Source organism: Talpa europaea, assembly GCF_964194135.1.
Source record: "Talpa europaea genome assembly, chromosome: 1".
Taxonomy (NCBI): Eukaryota; Metazoa; Chordata; class Mammalia; order Eulipotyphla; family Talpidae; genus Talpa; species Talpa europaea.
In genome coordinates, this window is record NC_140073.1 from 130,436,379 (window position 1) to 130,459,919 (window position 23,541).

The following is a 23,541-nucleotide window of genomic DNA, read 5'->3' on the forward strand; positions in this document are numbered from 1 at the left end:
ATTTAAAGATATCCCTGAGCAGTATAAGGCAAGTGGGTATATTTTACATTATCAGGAAGAAAGGATTATATTCATTTACTTACACAGTTAGTATTTGCATTAGAGAAGCTTGTGGTCTATAGTAAAACAGTCAGGGAGAAATAAGAACACCATGGCTAAATATTCCAGTTTGGCTATTGCATTATTGAAATAGGCTTATTGCCCCAAGGTTACTGATAATACTGTTTTCATTTTCAAAATTGTTCTGATTTGCCTGTAAATTACACAGCCACCCTCTTATGGGAGACATGCATACTGTTATTATAAAAATCGTATGTTGGTTATTGGTCAAACAGAAGATAGACCCCAAGCAGCTTACTCAAGACCCAATTGGCCATCCCATCATGCATCTGTCTGGCATCAAGCACGCCACGGGAGAAGCTGTCTACTGTGACGACATGCCTGCTGTGGACCAGGAACTTTTCTTGACTTTTGTAACAAGTTCGAGAGCTCATGCTAAGATAGTGTAAGTGACGAAGTTCTCCCCCAGTGGACAGTAAGTCACATTAATGAAAAGTGATGGTGTGATGAGGGTAAGTTATTTGTTGGTGATGGCTAATGTGGATTAAAGGTGAAATGGAATGAAGATGGTTTGCTACCACTTGTCTTTCCAGAAAATAATGTTATCATCCCAGGAATTTCCCCCCAGTTTTCGAGGAGTGAACTGGTTGAGGCTTTTTGGATGAATCTTACCTGTCCCCTATTTGATTCTGCAAGTGAGCCCATTCTCCGGGTCCTGGGCACTGCAGCGGCTCTGCGAAGCCCTGCTCTGGGTGTTCCCTTCTAGGTCCATTGATGTGTCAGAAGCACTCAGCATGCCAGGTGTGGTGGATGTCATTGCTGAGAAACACCTTGAAGGAATAAACTGCTTCAGCTCTTTATCCCAACCGGAGAAACTTCTGGAGACAGAAGAGGTAGGTATTGCACTTTGGCATTCTGTCTTAAAAATAACTTCCTCAGTTAATGTGCTGCATCTTTTCTTAAATGTAACATCATGTTTGGCACATCATAAAGGATTTCAATACTCTTTGAATGCATATCTTTAAAAACTACATTCCCGATATTAAATAGACTCAAATAATTCATTATCCACATAGGTCAAGAAGTAGACTAGTTATAGAAAGGATGCTGTAGTGTTTTATATTTTCTAGTAGTAAGTTGGTGGATGTTAATATGAAAGGTAATATGAAAGGATCAATGAGAAGAGAAGAACCTTAACTTTATTTGCTCATTCTCACCAACACCTCAGGCTCAGAGTCCCAAGTTCAAGTCCAAGTTGAAATGGAATCTTCCTTACCCATGGATCCAGGAGTTCTTTCCCCTTCTTTGAACTCACTCTGACTCATTCATCCTGCCATGTGTCTAACAGATGTTTTTAAGTGATGCTTCTTATGGCAAATCAGCACAGCTGAATAAGACCCAGATGGTCTTGCCTTCACAGAGCTTGAAGTCTAGAGAAGCAGCAGAGTGGACCATTAGTGCACTTTCTACCTTAGTGAAGCTTATGTTTTTGTTTCTTCTCTCATATTTTTCCTCTGCTTAGTAGAATTCCTTGAGCAAGGGCCTGTATCTCATTAATTGTCTCGTCCACACTCTGCTTCGCCCGTAGCAGGGTAAATGAGTGGACAAACAATGATGCCTTGTCACTTGAAAATTATAGATGATTAAAATTTTGGCTACTGTATCTTGTCAGAAATTGCAGGAGGGCCGGGTCCAGCAGTGTCCTGCATACCTGAGTCTTCTCAGTCAGTGTTTACCCCCCAAAACTTCTTCATTTGGAACAGTCCCTCCTTCTGGCTCTTAATAGCAGACTGCGTTTTTATAAGTGAATGTTTGAGGACTGAGAGTCCGAAACCCAAGCTGAACCCCCCAAGGCTGGACTGTGTGGCACCAGCAAAAACCAATGAGAGTAGTGGCCTTTGCCTAAATGTTACGTAAATAAGCAAAGCCAGGCTGCGTGGTGGTGCCTGCTCTGTGCAGTGTGCATGCTGGCTGCAGGTGTCTTGGGGGCCACGTCCCTGCGCCAGGTCACCAGCCCAAACCAGGCATCCATAGAGCACAGCGAGCAGAGCTGCTGGGAATCACTGCTAGCATAATTGTTGTCATTCTAATTACATTTAATCAAATTATGTTTAATTAAACTAATGCTTGTTAGTTTAATTCTTTTTTTGCTACCATTTTCTTTTAAACGATAAAACTACCATATATATGCTCATTGTAGGAAAGACCTAACTGTCTAAAGTAATTTTGAAAAGTGAGTATGAAGTCCTAATTGGGATTGTGGCATAGATGGGAGAGAGAACTTAACAGTTGTGGTGACTTCTTCAAGTCCTATTTGTTTGACCTTTCTGGAGCCTTAATTTTGTTTTCTCCCTGCTCTGGTCCCTGTGTGAACCCTGTGGGCTGCTCACCCACCTGCGGGTGAGCTGAGGAAGGGGCTGCCCGACGTGTGGCATGTCTTCCAGAAGAGCCTATGATGCACCAATCTGGAGCAGAGATCTGCTCTCAGCAATGTTGTGCCCCCTGATGACATCCCTCCTCTCCAGAAGAGAGGAGCTGTGACCCCCTCTTCCTCTGTGTCCCTGAGGGCAGAGGCTGCCTCTCACCATGGCCCTGACGGTGCTAGGACAGCCACTGCTCATGCTAGTACTGGCTCTCCGAGGCCAGCTGGTGCTCAGCAGCCCAGTTACACAACATAAGGTCTCAAGCTCCCGGCAGCAGGCCCACTCTAACAAAGCTCTTTCCTGTGGGAGCCTTTGTTAAGCCAGGCACTGCCGTTGTAGAAAGACATGAAGGGTCATCCACCATGAGTCCAGCTTTGTGCTAGGAGGGAAGAGGAGCATGAGGGAAAGGAGAGGACCTGGTGCCGGGCCACCTGGAGATCAAAGGTCTTTCTGTGTTGTAGGTTTCCTGTGTGGGCCAGCTTGTCTGCGCCGTGGTTGCAGAATCTGAGGTTCAGGCAAAGCGAGCTGCAAAAAAAGTGAAGATTGTCTACCAAGATTTGGAGCCAGTGATCCTAACCATGGAGGTAATGATGGTCAGGGGTGTTCAGGGGTGTGCCAGAGAGCAGATGTCAGCGGTGTGTCAGTCAAAACGTGTTTGGCTACAGTAATAAGAAAGAGAATCTGATTCAAGGTGACTTCCAAAACACAGGAAATTTATTAACCCACACTGTATCAGTATCAGCAAGAACCTTGATTTTCTGCTTCTCCTCTCAGCTACCCACAGCACAAGCTTTGTGTCCCCTGTGATCACAGGATGACAGCAGGAGCCCCCAGCTCACTCCAAGAAGGCAGAGTACCATTGTCCCAGTGTTCCAAGCACTGAGTCCTGACTTGCTGTCTTACCAGGCCACTTAAGTGTCCTGTCACCTCTGAATTAATGACTGCTCAGAGGAATGGGAGAGCTGTCAGTTATTGTTGGGGGTGTCAGGTTCCTTTGAAGTGCACAAACTGTATGGGGGAGTGGTAGAGACCCCAACAGAAATCTGAATGCTGTCTGGAAAGGGACAGGTGAGAGGAATGCTAGGTGAGCAACCAGCAGTGTCCAGGAGAGTGGACACGCCCTACATCTCTGTATGACCTTCACCCAAAGGCCTCAAGGCACTCAGATGCCTCCAGGCACACAGTGAGAACCAGCATGATGCCCCCAGAAGCAAATAGTGGAGGCACAATTTTTAGACCCTTTAACTCACATCTTAAATGAGTATGAGAAATAGATCCTAAGGTGTCTGCAGGTACTTTGGCAACCTAAACAAATTGGAGAATTGCATTTCCTATGCTGTTTTCTAAAATGGACTTCAAAATTTATAAAGGTTATAAGTCATCTTCATGAAATGATAATGTCTCCTTCTGTACATGTTTCATTGGTTCTTATAACAATAAAAGCTTAAAAGTTGGAAGGCAGCCCTCTAGATTAGATTAAGTACATAGACGCAGGGTACTCTGGGGTTCACCTTCTCATGAGTACATTGTTCTGTGGTGGCTCTTATGCCCTGAGGCAGAAAATGAGGAAATGACTTTTCAAGACTATTGTATCCTGGAGAACTTGGCCTTGGGTGTGTTTCCTGTCCTGTAGCCAAAGAACAGAGAATTTGTTTCTAGACCATGTCCTCAGTTATTTTAAGACTAAAATCAGTACAAGAAGACAAACATTCTTTGATTTCAATGAAATCAAATCAGGATGACTTTTAATAAGAAATTATTTCCTGGGCCTCCCCTGGTGGCGCAGTGGTTGAGCACTGGGCTGCGAAGCTGCCCCCAGCCTCTGCAGTGCCGGTTGGATTCCCTGCCACCAGCGAGGGCCCCACATAGTGCGCAGACCTCTCCTGCAGTGCCCGCTGCTCCCCTCAGCAGTGTATTTCGTTGGTCTGCCTGTTCTGTTCTCCACTCTGGCTCTGGTAAATTCTCTCTTACCCTCCTGTGCTTCTGACTGTACCCAGTGCTTGTATAAATAAATAAATAAATCTTTAAAAAAAAAAAAGAAATTATTTCCTTTGTCCAATACCAGTGGCTAAATGTCTTCCCTTCCCTCCCACTCATCAGCCAAATAAAATTTCAAGTTTGTAAATAGATACCACTTTCTCCCTGCCCTCCTCCACACCAAACAGCAGATTAGTACTTGTCTGCCAAAGAACACCAACATCAAATGCCAAACTTTGACATTGTGGAGAAGACCCGCCTAGTCACAGGTTAAGCTCTCCGAAGTCAGTCAACTGGAACAGACTGGATCTAACCAAAGTTTAAAGCAGGGAAATCTGCCGGGTTAGTTCCCTGTACTTCAGAGTCTTTGGTCACTTTCCTGATCAAGAAGCATTCAGGAAATTGTCTCAAAGTTACTCAAAGAGCAACTAGCAAGTGAAATTGAAATCAAACTTTAAAAAATGAGATTTCTAAAACTTAACTTTGGTTTTCAACCAATAATATCTGAATCTTAGATTAATAAGAAATCATATGAATTTGGTTTCAGTAGGAAATAGGGTAAAGACAAATGTATGTCTGTCACTATCATGATGGCTTAATCTACCGTATGCTTTTTAGAGTTTCTGGTAGTTTAAATGGAGAAGCTCTTATCAAAACTCTTGAGGCCAGGCTGATGATATGGTGAAAAAAATATGTTCCTGGCCAGAATTCATCATTAGTCATCATGAACAGCACAGGACCAGAGCTAACACCTGCAGGGCACTCACTGTGGTCACGTGGCTCTAAACAGACTCCACACATTAACTCAGTGCTCACAGCTATCCAATGAGGCAAAAACTGTTACTATCCTCATTCTGATGAAGGATCTAAAGCACAGGATATCCAAGGTCATGCGGTCAGTCATCAAAGTAATTAACAAACACTCTAGCAAAGAACCTGGGCCCCATTGGTTTAAAAAAAATAAACCCCAAAACCCCAAAACACCTTTTTTTTTTAAACCACCCATTATGTCTTCAATGCTACAAATACCACAATGCTTCAAATACCACAAATTTTCAATCTTTTATTGCAATTTCATGTGTTACCAGGGTTCTGCTCATTTTCTTTTCCGTCTATTTTCTCTCTGATGTTCAGGTTAGGGAATTTCTGTTGTTCTATATTCTTGTTCACTCATTCTTCCCTCTGTTCTTTCTAGTCTGTTGTTAATTTTATTTTGGTTGCTGTATTTCTTAGTTGTAAAATAATAAATGATCAAGACAACCCTGTCTGTCAGCCCCATCCCCTCCTTCAAGAGGAGCACTGCATTTCATAGGGTGGCAAAGCACCTTGGGTCTCCAACCCTGAAAATAAGATCCTATTACAAGTCCAGTCTGGGCACCACAAGTCCTTTTATAATGTAGCTACAATAATCCAGGTTGATTTTTTAAAAAAATCTATTCCTAGAAATTTATCACACTATAATCCCTTGTCCACTAGCAAATAGGACTTGCTAACTCCTGCTATCATTATCTACCACAAAATGTTGTCCATGCATTAACTTTTAGCCTACTGGTAGTTGGGAATTCTCCTAACTCTGGTTCCCTCTGGCCACAAGTAGGTGTCTAGCTCTATCAAAATACCTTACAGAATATTCTGTTGGATTCTGCCATTTCCTACATTCAAAAAATGGGGTTTTTTTTATTTAATATGATTTTTTAAATAAATTTTATTTTTATATTCCCCATACAATTGCAACCCCCCCATTCTGACCCCAGCAGTCCCTCCCCTCCTGCCCCCCACTCCCCAAAAAGTGTCTCTGGTTCATAGTTTTTTGTTGATTTTGAAAAAAATGGGTTTTTTTTTTTTTTTAAGGTGGCTTTTTTGGTTTTGTTTTCAGCTAGCAATTATTGAGCACCTACTCAATAATTGCTGTGTAAACACTTTACCTTCCTCATTTCATTTTATCCTCACCAAAACCCTACTAAAGCTCTATGCACAATTATAACCTCCATTTTATAAAGGATGTTGACATGAAACCTGCTCAGTTTGAGGTGCCCCTTGGACAGGTGTGAGGGCAGGGATCCCAGAAATAGATACTGGGATGAGGGGCCTCTAGGAGAGATGAAGTAATAGACCCAAAGGGCGGGGTGAACTATTAAATGGAGTGAATAGCAAAACTGACTAAATCCAGAGCACAAGCTCTACTCTATGACTTTAGCTGCATAAAATGTGTTGTGGAATGAAAAGAATATGGGGCCACCGAGGTGCCAGATTTTTCCAAAGCATACTTGGTTTCTCTTGACTCCATGGACACATGCACGTGCTCCTTAGGGAGTCTCTGAAGCCTGGTTCTTAGCTCACTGTGGTCATCCTGAGAGCATAGGGTGTTCTAGATGAAGGGAAGAAATGCTGCCTTGACTAGCAAAACACACCCCTGCTGTGGCCACCGCCATGGGCTGGTCTCTCACCAGCCTGCCTCACTTTTCTGTTCTCTTTCTAGGAAGCTATAAAACACAACTCCTTCTTTGAAGGGGAAAAGAATCTGGAATGTGGAAATGTTGATGAAGCATTTAAAGTGGCTGATCAAACTCTAGAAGGTAAAGCTATCAGAAAAAAAAAAATGATGAGAGAGGAGCAACCCTAGAGCCTTCTAAACTTGTCTAGTTTCGTGTTTATTGTCTAGACATTGTCATACACAAACACACAGATAACACAATGTCCTCATGCCCCTAATTTTGTAGTTGTGCTAAACCTGAGGCCAATGGTGGACTTACTGAATAATCTCTTCTGGAAGCTATTGAAAAGATACCTTGTGCCATCACCCTGCCAGCATTCTTTAGTACCCTGGGCTCCTGGTTTCAAAAAACATGGGGAAAAAAAATACTGGCCTTGAAGATCCACTGTGAAGATTATAAAAGATAATGCATGTGTGCTTGGCACACAGTAAGAGATGCATGACTGTGAGCAATAGCTGATAAGTTTAGGTACTTTTGTTGTTCTCTGTAAAAGCTGTCTATTATTGGGTTAACACACTGTCAGGTATTCATTCATCAATCTCAGTGTCTCCCAGATTTTCTTACAAAAAGATGTTTATGGACCTGCCTAGAAGTTCCTGTGGAATTCCTGAGTTGGAGGATCCAGGGTAGCCCAGGAGTCTACACTATTTTTGACGAGTTTTAACAGTGCTCTAGGGGACTTTTAGGTTTAGTAAAATGTGGTAAATCCTAGAAGGATGGGTATGTTTTAGGGGCAGAATAGGAAAGAGCATTTTTAGCATAGCCAGTCCATGGTATGAGCATTTGGTAATATTTATGTTTGAGGGGGTTCCTCCCTTGGGTAAGTTCTTACCTCTGTTCTTGCTGTGTTATGGTTTTGTTTGAGAATTTAGTTATTTATATTTTTCTAGTTTGGTTCATTATTTAATTCAGTTAGGGAATTTGTTCAATCTCTTACTTGAATTTTAAATTAGAACCTGCACTATACCCTATTGATAAGCATACTAATGATACATAGGGCTTTAAAAGAGGCATTTATACTGTTTTTAAGTTATCATCTTGACTCACTAGTTCGGGTAATTTTTTTTTCCTTTCTCTGCAATTGACTTTTGAATTAAGAATTTTTGACTACTTATTTCAATGACAGGTCATTGGAGATAATAATCACAACAGCATTTTATCTGCCCCATAGGAAAATTGGTGCTCAAAGTTAAAAAAAAAAAAGAATATTTAAAAGATAAAATAACCAGAGCATTATATCATGTCTTAGAACTGTGTTCTCAAAAGACATGAGATCATGTGTTTCTACCCACTGTGAAGATTTATTTCAGCCCTCCCTAGCCATGGTGTCTGAGCACCAAGGGATATTAAAGATCACTGTTTACAAATGGAGCCAGCTGAGACCAGAGGGGCTTGTGATTGACGGAGAATCAAATCAAACTTTGCCAACTCTGACGTTCACATTCTCTCCTTTACATTATGCTGTTTCTCATCTATCTCTTTAAATTCTTCTAGTTGGAATGGGCTTTATAGTAGGGAGTGCAGATGACAATCTCTGTAGCAGGATTTGTAAGAGACCCAGGGAGCCCTGAAACTGAGATTATTTTCCCCACAAGCTGTTCTGCTGCACGTAAAACAGATAGACTCCTTCATATCTTAATAGCTTTTCAGTCTTTAAGGGCATCTTATTAAAATGCAAATATGTCTGGAGGAATCACTCCTAAACCCATAGTGGGATAAAATTTGATCTTGGGGATTAGCTGATCAAATTGGTTCCCAACCTAGAGAGTTGAGAGCAGCACCCTAGGGTGCAGAATGGGCACCAGGGTCATAGGGTCAACAGAATGAGCAGTGTCGTGTAACAGGTGCTAAATCTGCCCACCTGAAAGGTGAAGCAGGATGTCTTTTAGCTGTGTTTATTTGTTTGTTTGTTTGTTTTTGAGAATTGTAGCTTTGCTTTATTGATTTGTTTTTCTTACATTCTTGTTCATTTTTGTACAATATTTGTACCCTCAGGTGTTATCCCATAAAACTCCCACCACCACATCACCCATGAACAATCATCATAGTCCCTTGTTTAGCTCTATATTTTTTAATGAGGTAGATATTGAACAAATTAAATTCTGAGTGGGTGGGTGAAATTGCTAATCCTGCAAACCATGAATTTGAGCCTACTGACAAGTGGGCTTTTCAAAGTGCAGTCTTTGATAAAAATTAAGTTGATTAAATAATTGGGATCTGATCTGTTGGTGTTTTAATTTTTACATTTTATAGAAAAACAAGATCTGATCATTTTTCTATACTTTACTCAGATTTCAAATAAAATTGGAAGTCCAGACTACAAAGGATTTCCTTGGGAATCTCCTGCAAGCAATTTGCAAAATTTATTGGGTACATTTTTTAATTTTTGAAAGTTCTGCCATCTACCTAGTATATCTGATCATAATTTTATTCTGGTTTTTTTGTTTTTATTTTTTCTCTGGCTTCCTCAGTTACTTGAACATTTTTTTAAAAACTCCATGTAGTGGTTTTGAGTGTATCTATTTGTGTAGGTTTTTTTTTTTTTAGTAGTAATGCTAAGTGTTAAATTTTATATATCTGTGTGTGTGTGTGTGTGTGTGTGTGTGTGAACAGCATATTTTGTAGCAATATTAGTTTAAGTATAGAAACTTACTTCCATTGATCTCCTTTACCTGCCTTCATTTATAAATGGCTTTAAAATTTCCTCCAACTACACTGAGCACTGCACAAAGCAATGTTTTAATTTTGCATGCAATACAATTTATAAAACTTAAGAAGCAAAGGAAAGTCTATTGTAATTAGGTAATTTAATTCTTTCCATGTTGTCTCCTCCCTGCTGAGAGATTCCTTAAAAAAATATTTTTTTTTCTGTTTCCAAACTTCCTTAGCCATCATTTTAGAATAGAGTTGTTTAAGATACATCCTCTTTATTTTCCTTCATCTGAGAATGTCTTGAGGTTTCTTGTTTGTTTGTTTGGTTGGTTGGTAGGGTTTTTTTTTGAAGGATATTTTCACTAGGTATGTGATTCTTAGTCGCTAGATCTTTTATCTCTTGAAAAAGATGTTTATGTTCCTCTGGCCTCCATGGTTTCTGATGAGAAATCTACCCTTTTAGTATTTTTCCTCTATAGGTGAGGTGGTACTTTTCTCTTTCTGCTTTCAAGATATTTTGTTTTTAGGTTTCAGAAGCTTGGACTGTGATGTGTCTTGACATGGATTTGTTTGGATTTACTTTCCTTATTTTGAGTTCATTCAGCTTCTTGAAATCTGTAAGCTTATGCCTTTTGCCAAATTTTGGGAATTTTCAGCCATTATGTCTCCAAATACTTGAATTCCACAAATGTTCAATCTTTTATTACAATTTCATGGGTTATTAGGGGTCCATTCATTTTCTTTTCCATCTGTTTTCTCTATGATGTTCAGGTTAGGCAATTTGTTGTTCTGTATTCTTGTTCACTTATTATTCCCTCTGTTTTTCTATTCTGTTGTTAATTTCATCCATTGAGCACCTGAAATTTTGGTTGCTGTATTTTATAGTTGTAAAATTTCCATTTGTTTGCTGAGATTTTATATTTTTTCCACTTATTTGAAGTGTGTCTGTAATTGCTCAATGATGCATCTTTATGAGGGCTACTGTAAAATCTTGTCAAATAATTCCAGCACCTGTGTCATCTCAGTGGTGGCACCTTTTTAGTGTTTTTTCTCACTAAAATTCAGTTGTTAAGGCTAGTGATTATGGTATCCTGGTCATTTGGGGCATTATAAGACTTATTACCCAAATCTTATATTTTACCAGAACTTCCCTGACCCTGTATTGGTGGGGGAAAGGTGAGTTATATTATTGGCAGGTGGAGAGTAGAAGCCCTGGTTCCCCAGGGGATTTTCATTGATGTCACAGAAGTTCAGGATACCTCATTACTGCCTGACATGAGCAGAAGTCTAGGCTTCTCACTTAACTTTTACTAATAGGAATGGGGCCACATATTTTTCTGTAGAGTAGTGTGGTTGCCTATTGTATAAAAGTTTTCTGTCTTATTAGGTTTTCCCTTTCCTTGTGCTCTGGCTAAAGAAAGTAGGCTTTTCTGGGCCTTCTTTATTGTCTTTCCCTATTGGTATTTTTGGATTACTGGCTTCTCTGGTACCAAACCTGGGATATATGGAGCAATCAACACCACCAAAACCCACCAAACTCACTATATTATCCTTCCATGGACACCTGTGTCCTTAGCTGGCCTGCCTCCTTCTAGCTACCTTTAAGAATTTTTTTATGTTCTTTTATTTATTTTTTTTTTTTAATAAATTTTATTGTTATATTCCCCATACAATTGCAGCCCCCCATTCTGACCCCAATCCCTCCCCTCCCGCCCCCGCCCCCCTAAAAGTGTCTCTGGTTCATAGTTTTTTGTTGATTTTGATTTTCACTTTCTTATAGTTATTCATTTTCCTGGTCCCTTATTTAAGTTTTCTAGATTCCTGCTATGAGTGAGACCATCCGGTATTTTTCTTTTTCTTTTTGGCTTATTTCGCTGAGCATGATCCCTTCCAGCGCCATCCATGTTGCAGCAAATTGCATGTGTTTATCTTTTTTGAATGCTGAGTAATATTCCATGGTATATATGTACCACATCTTCTTGATCCAGTCATCTATTTTTGGGCATTTGGGTTGTTTCCAAAGCTTAGCTATTGTAAACAGTGCTGCTATAAACATAGGGGTGCAGGTGTTCTTTGGAATTGATGTTTCTGTGTCCTTTGGGTAAATACCTAGGAGTGGAATTGCTGGATCCTATGGAAGCTCTATGTTTAGTAGGTCCAGAAATCTCCACACAGCTTTCCACAGTGGTTGGACCAGTTTGCACTCCCACCAACAGTGCAGAAGAGTTCCTTTTTCTCCACACCCTCGCCAACATTTGTTGTTGCTAGTTTTTTTAATATGTGCCATTCTCACTGGTGTAAGATGGTATCTCATGGTAGTTTTGATTTGCATTTCCCTGATGACAAGTGATGTTGAACATTTTTTCATATGCCTGTTGGCCATTTGCATTTCCTCTTCAGAGAAGTTTCTTTTAAGCTCTTCTGCCCATTTTTTGACTGGATTATTTTCTTTGTTGTTGTTGAGTCTCATCAGCTCTTTGCAGATTTTTGTGATCAGTCCTTTATCATTAGTGTTGGGTGAAAAAATGTTCTCCCAGTTGGTGGGGTTTCTCTTTGTTTTTGTTATTGTCTCTTTTGCTGTGCAGAAGCTCTTTAATTTGATGTAGTCCCAGCTGTTTATCTTTGCCTTCACTATCACTGCTTTGGGTGATGTGTCTGTAAAGATGTCTTTGATGTGCAGATCACGTAGTGTTTCGCCTATATTTCCTTCTATATATTTTATGGTTTCAGGTCTTATGTCTAGTTCTTTAATCCATTTTGAGTTGATTTTTGTGTATGGTGTGAGGTGGTGGTCAAGCTTCATTCTTTTGCATGTAGCGACCCAGTTTTCCCAGCACCATTTATTGAACAAACTTTCTTTGCTCCAATGCATATTCTTTGCTCCTTTGTCAAAGATTAGTTGACCATAAATCTGTGGGTTTATTTCTGGATTTTCTATTCGATTCCATTGGTCTGTATGTCTGTTCTTGTTCCAATACCATGCAGTTTTGACGATTATGGCTTTGTAGTATAGTTTGAAGTCTGGGAGTCTGATGCCTCCATTCCCTTCTTTTTTTTTCAGGAGAGCTTTGGCTATTCGGGGTTTTTTGTGATTCCGTATGAATTTCATCAATAATTGTTCTATTTCTTTGAAGAATGACATTGAAATTTTGATTGGAATAGCATTGAATCTGTATATTGCTTTTGGAAGGATGGCCATTTTAATAATGTTTATTCTTCCAATCCATGAGCAGGGGATGTCTCTCCATTTCTTTGTGTCTTCTTCTATTTCTTTTAACAGTGTTTTATAGTTTTCTTTGTATAGGTCCTTTACCTCTTTTGTTAGATTTATTCCCAAATATTTGATTTTTTTTGTTTCAATAACAAAAGGGATGGTCTTTTTGATTTCTTCTTCTTCAGATTTATTGTTTGTGTATAGGAAGGCTACTGACTTTTGCGTGTTGATTTTGTATCCTGCCACTTTACTGAACTGATTGATGAGTTGAATTAGCTTTTCTGTGGAGTTTTTGGGGTTCTCTATGTATAATATCATATCGTCTGCAAATAGTGATAGTTTGACTTCTTCTTTTCCTATTTGGATTCCTTGGATGTCTTTCTCTTGTCTTATTGCCCTGGCTAGGACTTCCAGTATTATATTGAAAAGCAATGGTGAGAGTGGACATCCTTGTCTTGTTCCAGATCTTAATGGAATTGCTTTCAGCTTTTCACCATTGAGAATGATACTGGCTGTTGGCTTGTCATAGATGGCCTTTATGATGTTGAGGTATGTTCCTTGTATCCCAAGAATTTCAAGGGCTTTTATCATGAATGGGTGTTGCACTTTGTCGAAAGCTTTCTCAGCATCTATCGATATTATCATATGGTTTTTATATTTCTTTTTGTTGATGTGTTGGATAACGTTGATTGATTTTCGGATGTTAAACCATCCTTGTGCCCCTGGAATGAATCCAACTTGGTCATGGTGAATTATCTTATGGATACATTGTTGGATTCTGATAGCTAAAATTTTATTGAGGATTTTTGCATCAGTGTTCATTAGGGAGATTGGCCTGTAGTTTTCCTTTTTTGTGTTGTCCTTGTTCGGTTTTGGTATTAGTGTAATGTTGGCTTCATAAAACGTGTTTGGTATTGTCCCTTCCTTCTCAATTTTTTGCAAGAGTTTGTGAAGGATAGGCACTAATTCGTCTCTGAATGTTTGGTAGAATTCATTTGTAAATCCATCAGGTCCTGGGCTTTTGTTTTTGGGGAGGTTTTTGATTACCATTTCAATTTCGCTAATTGTAATTGGTCTGTTTAGGTGTTCTATTTCTTCTTTATCTAGCTTTGGGTGATTGTAGAGTTGTAGGAATTTGTCCATCTCCTCTAGATTGTTAAACTTGTTTCCATATAACTGTTCATAGTAGTTACTGATTATTCTTTTGATTTCTGCTGTGTCCGTTGTGATTTCTCCTCTTTCATTGATGATCCTGTTTATTTGTGCTTTCTCCCTTTTTTCCTTTGTGAGCCTGGCTAGGGGTTTGTCTATTTTATTGATTTTTTCAAAGAACCAGCTCTTGGTTTCATTGATCTTTTGGATTGTTTTTTTAGTTTCAATTTCATTTATTTCTGCTTTGGTTTTTATTATTTCTTTTCTTCTACTGGTTTTGGGGTTTTTTTTGTTGTTCTTTCTCTAGATCTTTGAGCTTCGAGATTAGGTTGTTTCTTTGCGTTCTTTCTTGTTTCTTGATGTGAGCTTCTATTGCTATATATTTTCCTCTTATTACTGCTTTTGCTGCATCCCATACATTTAGGATATTGGTGTCCTCCTTGTCGTTCAATTCAAAAAATTTTTTAATTTCTTCTTTGATCTCCTCATTAGTCCAATGGTCTTCCAGTAGTGTGGTTTTTAATCTCCATGAGGTAGGAAAGTTCCTTGCCTTCTTTTTATGGTTTATTTCTAGTTTGATGCCTTCATGGTCAGAAAAGATGGTTGATATGATTTCAATCTTGGTGTATCTGTTGATGTTTGTCTTGTGCCCCAGTATGTGATCGATCCTGGAGAATGATCCGTGTGCGCTTGAGAAAAATGTGTACTCTGTTTTTTTGGGGTTTAGTGTTCTATAGATGTCTGTTAAGCCCAATTGCTCTAGGTCTTTATTTAGAGCTTTGGTTTCTTTACTTATTTTTTGTCTTGTTGATCTATCCATTGTTGATAGTGGTGTGTTGAAGTCTCCCACTACGTATGTGTTTTCTCTGATGTCTGTTTTCAGAGAGGACAACAGTTGTCTGATATATTTTGGTGCTCCTTCATTTGGTGAGTATATGTTAATGAGTGTTATTTCTTCTTGAAGTATTGTCCCCTTGATCATAATGTAGTGACCATTGGGGTCTCTTTTTATCTTTTTGAGTTTGAAATCTGTTTTATCTGATATAAGTATAGCTGTTCCTGCTTTCTTTTTTGGTCCATTTGCTTGTAGGATTGTTTTCCATCCTTTAACTTTGAGCCTATTTTTATCTTTTGTAGCTAAATGTGTTTCCTGGAGACAGCAAAAGGTTGGGTTTTGTTTCTTAATCCAGGCTGCAACTCTTTGTCTTTTTATTGAAGAGTTTAGTCCATTTACATTTAGAGTTAATATTGATATGTTAACATCTGTATTTGCCATTGTGTTTGTCTTTCCTTTGATTTTATTTATTTATTCTTTTAATAACTTTTTTTTTTTTTGGCCTTCTTTCATTGTTATTCGTCGCTCTGAGGTTCTGGCTTTAGGACTCCTTGTAGTATTTTTTGGAGTGGGGGTTTAGTTGCAATGAAATTCCGGAGTTTCTGTTTGTCTGGGAAGGTCCATATTCTTTCTTCAAAGAGGAAGGAGAGCTTTGCGGGATAGAGTATTCTTGGTTGGCATCTGTTTTCTTGGAGTCTGTTGACTATGTCCCTCCACTCTCTCCTTGCCCGTAGTGTTTCTTCGGAGAAGTCTGATGTCAGCCTGATTGGTTTTCCTTTGAATGTTATCTGTTTCTTCCCTCTTGCCAGCTTCATTATTTTTTCCTTGTCCTGGATTCTTGGGAGCTTTACTATTATGTGTCTTGCTGTATTTTTTCTTTTGTCGTGGAAGTTTGGTGTTCTTCTTGCTTCTTGTATATCAATTTTCAGCTCCTTCTTCACATTTGGGAAGTTCTCTTCAATTATCTCTTTGAATATTTTCTCTGTTCCTACATCTCTCTCCTCTCCTTCTGGTATTCCTATAACTCTTATATTTCCTTTCCTCATGGAGTCAGATAGTTCCCGAAGTCTTTCTTCGTTTTTTTTCCTTCGTACTTCTCTTTCCTTTTCTGTTTTGGTTCTTTTTATTTCTGTGTCTTCAAGATTACTTATTCGTTCTTCCATTTCATCTATTCTGCTTTCATTGCTTTTCCCAGAATTCTTTAGTTCTTCCATTAATTCTTTGATCTCCTGCATTTCTTTTACTTCCCTCTTTAGGGACTCAATTTCTTTCTTCTGACCATTGTTTTCCCTCTCTAGGGACTCAATTGCATTCTTCTGATCGTTGATTATTTTTCCCTTATCATTGTTTTCCTTTATGACTTCTGTCAGTTTTTTAATCACGGCAATTTTAAATTCTCTTTCTGGAAGGCTCAGAAATTCTTCCAAGTTATTGTCGTTGCAATCTGGGGGCTGGCTTTCTTTTTGTGGTGTGCTTTTTCTCTGGAGAGTTGCTAGGTTGCGTGTGGTTCTTCTCCTCCCTACTGTCTGTTTTCTAATTTGCCGTATGCGTTGGGACACTGTGTTGTTGGGACTGGCCGGCATCTTGGGTGGGCTTCTCTGTTCCCCTCTGGTTCTTCCAGGAGTCATCTGTCAGTTTCAAGCAGCCTTTACTGGAGAAAGGTCCCTGTTCTAAAATGCCGATGTGGGGACACACTCCCCTGTGCGCCTGGTCTGCCCCGGCGGTGGGTTCCTGCTCCCCTCTGGGCTTGGACTGCAGGCCAGAGGGGGTCTGGCGTGGGCGAACTTCCCCCGCTCACCTCTGGCTCCTGAGGAAGCCTTCTGCAGGTAGTCTTTACTGAAGAAATGTCCCTGTTCTAAAATGGTGATGTGGGACACACTCCCTGCGCTTCTGGTCTCAGGCACACTCTTCTGCGCGCCTGGTCTGCCCCGGCTGTGGGTGCTCGCTCTCCCTGTGGGCTCAGACTACTTGTTCGGAAGGGGCCCGGTGTGGGCTAACTCCCCAGCTGGCCACTAGCTCCTTCAGTAGCCTGTGCTGGGGTCAAGTTGCTAGGTGGCGCCAGAGATCTCTCCTAGAGCCCTTGGGGAGCTGATTTTCCACCCCGTGGGACAGGGAGCAGGGCGGGGATGGTAGGGTACACCTCAACGGCTTTGGGGTGCTGTGTCTGCCTTGTGCCCCACCGTCGTGGGGAACCCACGCCCCTAATTTCGTGCCCCGGGTCTCAGTTCCAAAGCCCTCAGTTCCAGGACGCGGGCTGTAGCCCAGATCAGTGGCGCGGGAATGGCGCCTTTTGAATCCCGCTCCCCTGCCTGGGCACCTTGTTCCTGCTCACTCAGGGAGGGCCTCCGCCGTCTCCCCGCAAGCCTAGGTCGCAGGCGCGGGGACCTGGGCAGCTGCAATCCGAGCGCCGCTTTCGCGCAAGCTTACCGGGCGGCCGGGGCTGTGTGCTGGTGCTGGTCTCCTCCTGGGGGGCGGGGCTCTCTTTAATGGCGCCTGGAGCTCACCTCCGCGGCGGATCCTGCAGGGTTCGCCTCAGCTCCCGTTCACGGGGTGTGGTGGCTGAAATAGTTCCTTTCCACTCACAGTCCCACTTGCTGTGTCCGTTTTTCTTGTTGGCCGTTTTGGTTTGTTGTTTCCCTCCTCTCTGCTGGTCGGAGAGTGCCGACTTTGTGGGCGGGGGAGGGGAGCAGGGTTCTGCGCTTCCCTCCCTTCTCGTCCTCTTTTATGGCAACTTTCTTCTTTGGGCAGTTTGCTGGAGTCGTCCGTTTATCTTCCGTGTCCCAGTTATCACTGGGACCTGCCGCTTTTCCTCCCTATTAACTTTTTTTAATGGGAGATCTTACTCGCAGCGTCTCCTCGCCGCCATGTTGCTCCGCCCCCTCAATCTGTTCTTTTATATATAAGATCTAAGGTCATTAGCTACACTTTGCAGAAGGATTAGGGAGAAGTGCATTTATTCCATCTTGTCTAAGAGTTGGAAGTCTCTTTGCCATAGTATTTTGACTGTAGGAAGCCACATGTGTCTCCTGTGATCTTCTGTACTGCTAGCCATGATGGGTTCCCTTACAGAATTCGTCTTCAAATCTATAGGGGTAATGAAAGTTAAATGTGCTGTTTGTTGTCCTTAACCATGAAGACTGCTGTCCCAGAAGAAGCACCATCAGTGGAATTTCTATAAGAAGGTAATTGCAGGTCACTACCTGTTCTATCTGACAGCCTCGTTGACCCTGGTGTATTTTCGTCTCTCAGGTGAAATATATCTGGGAGGCCAAGAACATTTTTATATGGAAACTCAAAGCATGCTTGCTGTCCCCAAAGGAGAGGATCAAGAGATAGATATCTATGTGTCCACACAGTTTCCCAAATTCATACAGGTAACATGGGGCGTGTGTGTGTATGTGTTGGGGTGGGGGGTTCTGTCAATAAAATGTACCAAGAACAATTAGGGGCCAAACATGTCATTTCAGAAATAGAAAGAATTTGGAACACTAATAACCATACTCATTTTGGGTATTAGTAGCCATATCATTTCAAAGTTTTTAAGAGAATATTATGAAAACAGGAGCCTCCTGTGTGTGAATCTGTTTAACTCTCAAACCAGTTATGGAATCAGCAGGTCTCATGTAGTACTTTTGGTACCATTAAGAATACAATCAAAGAGGAAGAAGGCCTGCCCTCCAAAACTTACAGTATCTCTCTCACATGAAGAAGTCGGAATACAGTACAGGACAGATGTCACCAAGTGCTAGATCAGAACTTACACTGGTAGAAGAACTAAGGTAATGGAGAGCTTGTGGAGGGCTAGAATCATCCAAGAAGTCCCAGGAAGACCAAGTAACACTATGGATTTACAGTGAGGTGAAGTTTGTCTAGACGCTGAGGAGAGGTTATTTCTAGAGAATTCTACACTAAGATCAAATTCTACTCATTCATTCATTCACTCGTTGCTTCTGCAAATACTTTTTATCTGTTCTACATACCAGGCAGCTTACATGTAAGAAAAGAGGGATGGTAGAAAGACTGGCCAAGCTGGAATGGAGAATGCAATTAGGGGGGCTAGTTTAAGGCGAACAAAACAGAGGGGTCTTGATTCAGTAGATCATAAGGAGCCAGAGTCATTACTGAGCAAGTAGGAATGTTGGACTGTGAAGAATGTGCCTTTTAGAAGTTTGTATACGAGACGGGACAAGCTAACTCTACTCCCATTCTGCTCTACTCCATGGATGTGGGGCCCATCACTTCACCTCCCTTGGGCCCACCATCTCTGAAAATGAGTTGTTAAGATTAAATGACCTATAGATATTAGAGGAAGAAAAAGACCTGCCTTCAGAGAAGACCCACTGGCCAACTTTATAAGTAATCCAAATGAAAGGTGAAGGCCTCCTTGTCCAGTGAGACAGTAGAGTACAGAGAAAGACCCACTCAGAGATGTTTGGAAGGCCATGAAATCTCACAGCTTCACGAAACATGTCTTTAGGAATTAGTGTGAAAAGGATACTTTGGATGTAGATCATGGGGAAAATTTATTTTAATTTGTTATCACCTCTCATAAAAACCTCTCACTGATATTGAAAGGACTACTTAATATCAGTGACAGCTTTGGCAATGTCATTATGCCAGATACCACTGAGCTCAGCTACATGCCTAGGTTATTGAAAATCCTTCCATGATACTGCCTAATCACACAGCTTGCATATCATATACAACATTATAGAACCAAAATTTATAAAGGCTGTGCCACTGCACAGATGGGCCAGATTAATGTGAACTGCTGTCATTCACAGGACATGGTTTCTGTGACCTTGAAGATTCCAGCTAACAAAGTCATGTGTCACGTAAAACGTGTTGGTGGGGCATTCGGGGGGAAGGTGGTCAAGACCAGCATCTTAGCAGCCATCACAGCATTGGCTGCCAACAAGTAAGTGGAGAAAATCTGCTAAGTAGACTAAAAACTAAATGAAGTCATGCTGAAAATTCTCAATGTTGAGGTTGAGGAAGAATCTAGGTCAAGATTATTTAAAATGATATATAGAAACACAAAACAAGTTGCCAGCTTGTTAAAACTTTTTAACATTTTTTAATCTTACGTTGTCAAACTACATACTATAGGAACCAAAACAAGAATCAATTACTGAAAAAAGATAAAAGTCACAGAAATAATACCTGGAAAGCAGACAAAAGCAGGTCCTTGATGGGTGGGGCTTACTTGTCCTTAATACTTGTATGTATAGGGTTTCCCCGGTGGTGCAGCGGGTTGAGCACAGTGCTGTGAAGCTGTCCACAGCCTCTGCAGCGCAGGTTTGATTCCCTGCAGGCAAGGGAAATTCCCACATGGTGTGGCAGACCTCTCCTGTCTCTCCCACTGCTCCCCTCAGCAGTGGTTTAAGTCTGTCTGTCTGTTCTGCTCCCCACTCTGTCTCTGGTGAATCCTTTCACCCTCCTGCACCTCTGGCCTGTACCCCAGCTCTTGTATAAATAAAAAGTAAATCTTATAAAAAATTGTATGTACATACATATCCAACCTTTTGAAAATAATTCAGTCATATATATTTCCTTAAACAGAGACTTTGCTTTTGTTATGCTTACCTTTATTTATGTTATTTTTTCTTTGGAGGATCTCAAAACATTACCATAGGAAATTATCTTTAGAGCAAGCACATCTAGAAGGCTTAATTTCATTGCTGGGTAGTATGGGTCAGTTGCTCTAACACAGGCAGCAAAGACACCTTGATTTCAAATCTGTCCTATGAGGAAGCACTTGGCAATGAGACCCCACCTGAGCGCCTCCATGTGTATGCTTCCCATAACATGGCCATAACAGGGCCACTTGCCTACAGAGGAGGTGGTTAGCACAGTGGGAAATGCCTCCTAAGCAGTACTCTGAAGTCTTTGGCACGTAAGTAAGTACGTGCCTCCCATAAGTATGGGATGCCAGGCATTTCCCTGGCCCAAAAGGTGGGGAGACCACTGTGAATGCCTGAGATGAGCCCACTTGGGTGGAGGAGTAGTTCTGTTTTTCTGATGTAACTTGTGTGGACCCCACTACATTCTCACTAGGAGTTACACAAATCTCAGATAATACCTATTTGGTAAGAGTTTACCTGTCTTGCTTTTTTGGTTTTTTCTATTTTAGATATGGTCGTGCAGTCCGCTGTATCCTAGAACGAGGAGAAGACATGTTAATAACTGGAGGTCGCCACCCTTTCCTTGCAAAGTACAAGGTGAGTAGAATATATATGTAAATATATATGTAAATATATGTAACATATCACAAATGCAGAGGGAAGCTTGTGGACAGTCTCTAGTAGGGAATAACAATTAGAAGATCAACAAACTATGCTCCCATTTAACTTTCTGTTCCTAGTGTTGACTGGTTGCTGACTGGTTCAGGGAAACTTTTCTGCTTTGCTCAAAGATGTCATTTTGTGAAAAAATACTAACTGGTATTGGCTGCTACAGTAAATAGCTGGAAAACCTGAGAGTAGACCTGATAATCATAATATCTCCACCTGTATAAGACATAAAAATAGAATAATTCCCATGAAAATAGTCCTATGTGAATTTGCAATTGCCTGCCAAGAGTTTCCCATTTTTCAGTTTTCAAGGGCATTTTTGGAAAACTATGTTCTAGAAATTGCTTTCAAAATTTCCATAGCAGAAAATATTATTCTTTTGCTTTATGAGAAATAAGATTACATGTCAGAGTAGGCTAAGTTCTCTAAGAAACAACCAAAAGTCTCAGGGACATAAACCTTTATTGTTTCTTGCTCAAGTAACAGCCCTATGTAATCAGTGGGGGCTGGGAGGGGAATAGGAGAGGCCTCTGCTCTGCACAGTCATTCAGGAACTCAGACTTTTCCCACTGGGGAGCTTCATATCACCCCTTCAACTGCTTTGTCCAAAACAGAAGGCAATAGGCATATATTGCTCCTTAAATTTTCTAAATTAAATAAAATTTAAAATTCAAACCTCCATTATATTTCAAGTGCTCAGTAACCACATGTGACTAGAGGCTGTCATATTGGACATGGAGATAGAGAAGATAATCATCATCATAGAAAGTTCTACTAGCTAGCACTGCCCCCAGGCAGTCCTCCACTAAATTCTGCAGAGGGCAGAAGACAAAGTAGCAAAGGGAATGCAAAGTGTCATATGGGAGGTATTTTAGGCAACAGGCCTGTGGGTAATAGACCTTGCTTTTATCCACATGTTATTGGCCAGAATTTTTCCATCTAACTGCAAGGGAGACTGGGAAATGCAGTCTTTGTGCCCAAGATGAAAGACAACAGAAATTATTGAACACAGAGCATTGTCTCTACCACCTACAACTGGTGTACCTACATACATATTTTTAAAAGATAGTGAACATATCTATTTCAATTCGGTTACTCTAAGGTATATTTTGAATTTGGTTTAGTTCAACAAAGATTTATTAGAATTAACTTTGACCTAAAGGAGATTACATTTTGGGGGTTGAGAGGGAAGTAAAACTTTCAGATATGAAGTTATTATTAAACATAATAATCTCAGGTTAAAAGATGAGGCACACCTAGTAAAACTACAGGGGAAAGAGGAATATGTTAAGGGGTGTGTAGAGGAGACTTTTTACAGAAAGTGAAACATAAATGGCTTCAAGGATGGATAGACAGAAAGGCACAGCAGGTGGTGGAGATGTAAGAGCAAAGATGCAGAGGTAGAATGAACATGGCATAGTTGATGGGGCTGAAGTAAGGGGAGAGGGAGAATTAGAATACTGAAAGCTCACTGGAGAGAAGTGGAAAATAAGGTTGGTTGGGTTTGGGGACGTCAGACTAAGGGTCTAGAGTCCCAGGATGGAGAGTTTATCTTGATCCACAACAAAGAGTGAGACTGAATAGATCCCCTTCGACCAGTCAAGTGTCATAACCATACATGGGTGCTCTGAGAAGGATAATGGCCTGGACAGGATGACCTGTGAAGAAGAGAGGATGGATGTGGGCAGAACACTAGGTTGCCAGTGCCCTCAGACATGAAGCAACTGGGATCTGAGCTTTGATAATAAAATGTAGAAGAAGAGATGAATCTAAGAGCCATTATATTTTGGTGATGGCATATCACCAAAATAGGATTTGGTGAAAAACTTGACAAAATACAATGAACAATAAAGCCACAAATGTGATTTAAGAAACAGAAAAGTTGGAAGGAGGAGCCAATCTGGAAGAGAAATTATGTACATGTGTAAAAGTTGGGGAAGAGGTATCAAGGGCACTTAAGTAGAAATGTCCTTCTCCAATATGGGAATTTAGTGAAAGGTCTTGGTTATGGATATAAAAGCCAACAATGTAGTGATAATTAAAACCACGAGAATATAATGTTTTCTGATGGAAAGTGGCATGAGAACAGGAAGTAATATTAATGATATTAAAATAGTAAGCCTGAATTTGATCTCCAACCAGGGAGCTTACCCACAGATGGCACAGCAGACCTCTCCTGTCTCACCTGTTGCTCCCCTCAGCAGTGTATTTCAGTAGATCTGACTGTTCTGCTCCCCATTCTGTCTCTGGTGAATCCTCTCACCCCCACCCCACTCACCTCTGGCTTGCACCCCAGCTCTTGTAGGCATAAATAAAATAAATCTTTAAAAAAAAAGAATAAGAGGTCAAGAAATACGTTTTTATTTTTGCTTTTGAAGGAAGGAAAGGATCAGTAGTGATGTGCTGAATGGGACAAGTTTCATTTGTTTGTTTTGCTTTT

The 23,541-nt window shown here is 40.7% G+C and overlaps 1 protein-coding gene across 1 annotated transcript in view; it reads left to right on the top strand.

The window, feature by feature from the left end:
* Positions 1-23,541, top strand: part of AOX1 (aldehyde oxidase 1) — a gene marked incomplete at both ends in the record, with an annotated part of 72,905 nt that overhangs the window by 30,153 nt on the left and 19,211 nt on the right. The window contains 7 exons of the mRNA XM_084259433.1: positions 336-505; positions 827-953; positions 2,945-3,067; positions 6,940-7,036; positions 18,058-18,182; positions 19,593-19,726; positions 20,942-21,029. Coding sequence (XP_084115559.1) covers positions 336-505; positions 827-953; positions 2,945-3,067; positions 6,940-7,036; positions 18,058-18,182; positions 19,593-19,726; positions 20,942-21,029 — 864 coding nt within the window. The remainder of the gene's footprint in view (positions 1-335; positions 506-826; positions 954-2,944; positions 3,068-6,939; positions 7,037-18,057; positions 18,183-19,592; positions 19,727-20,941; positions 21,030-23,541) is intronic.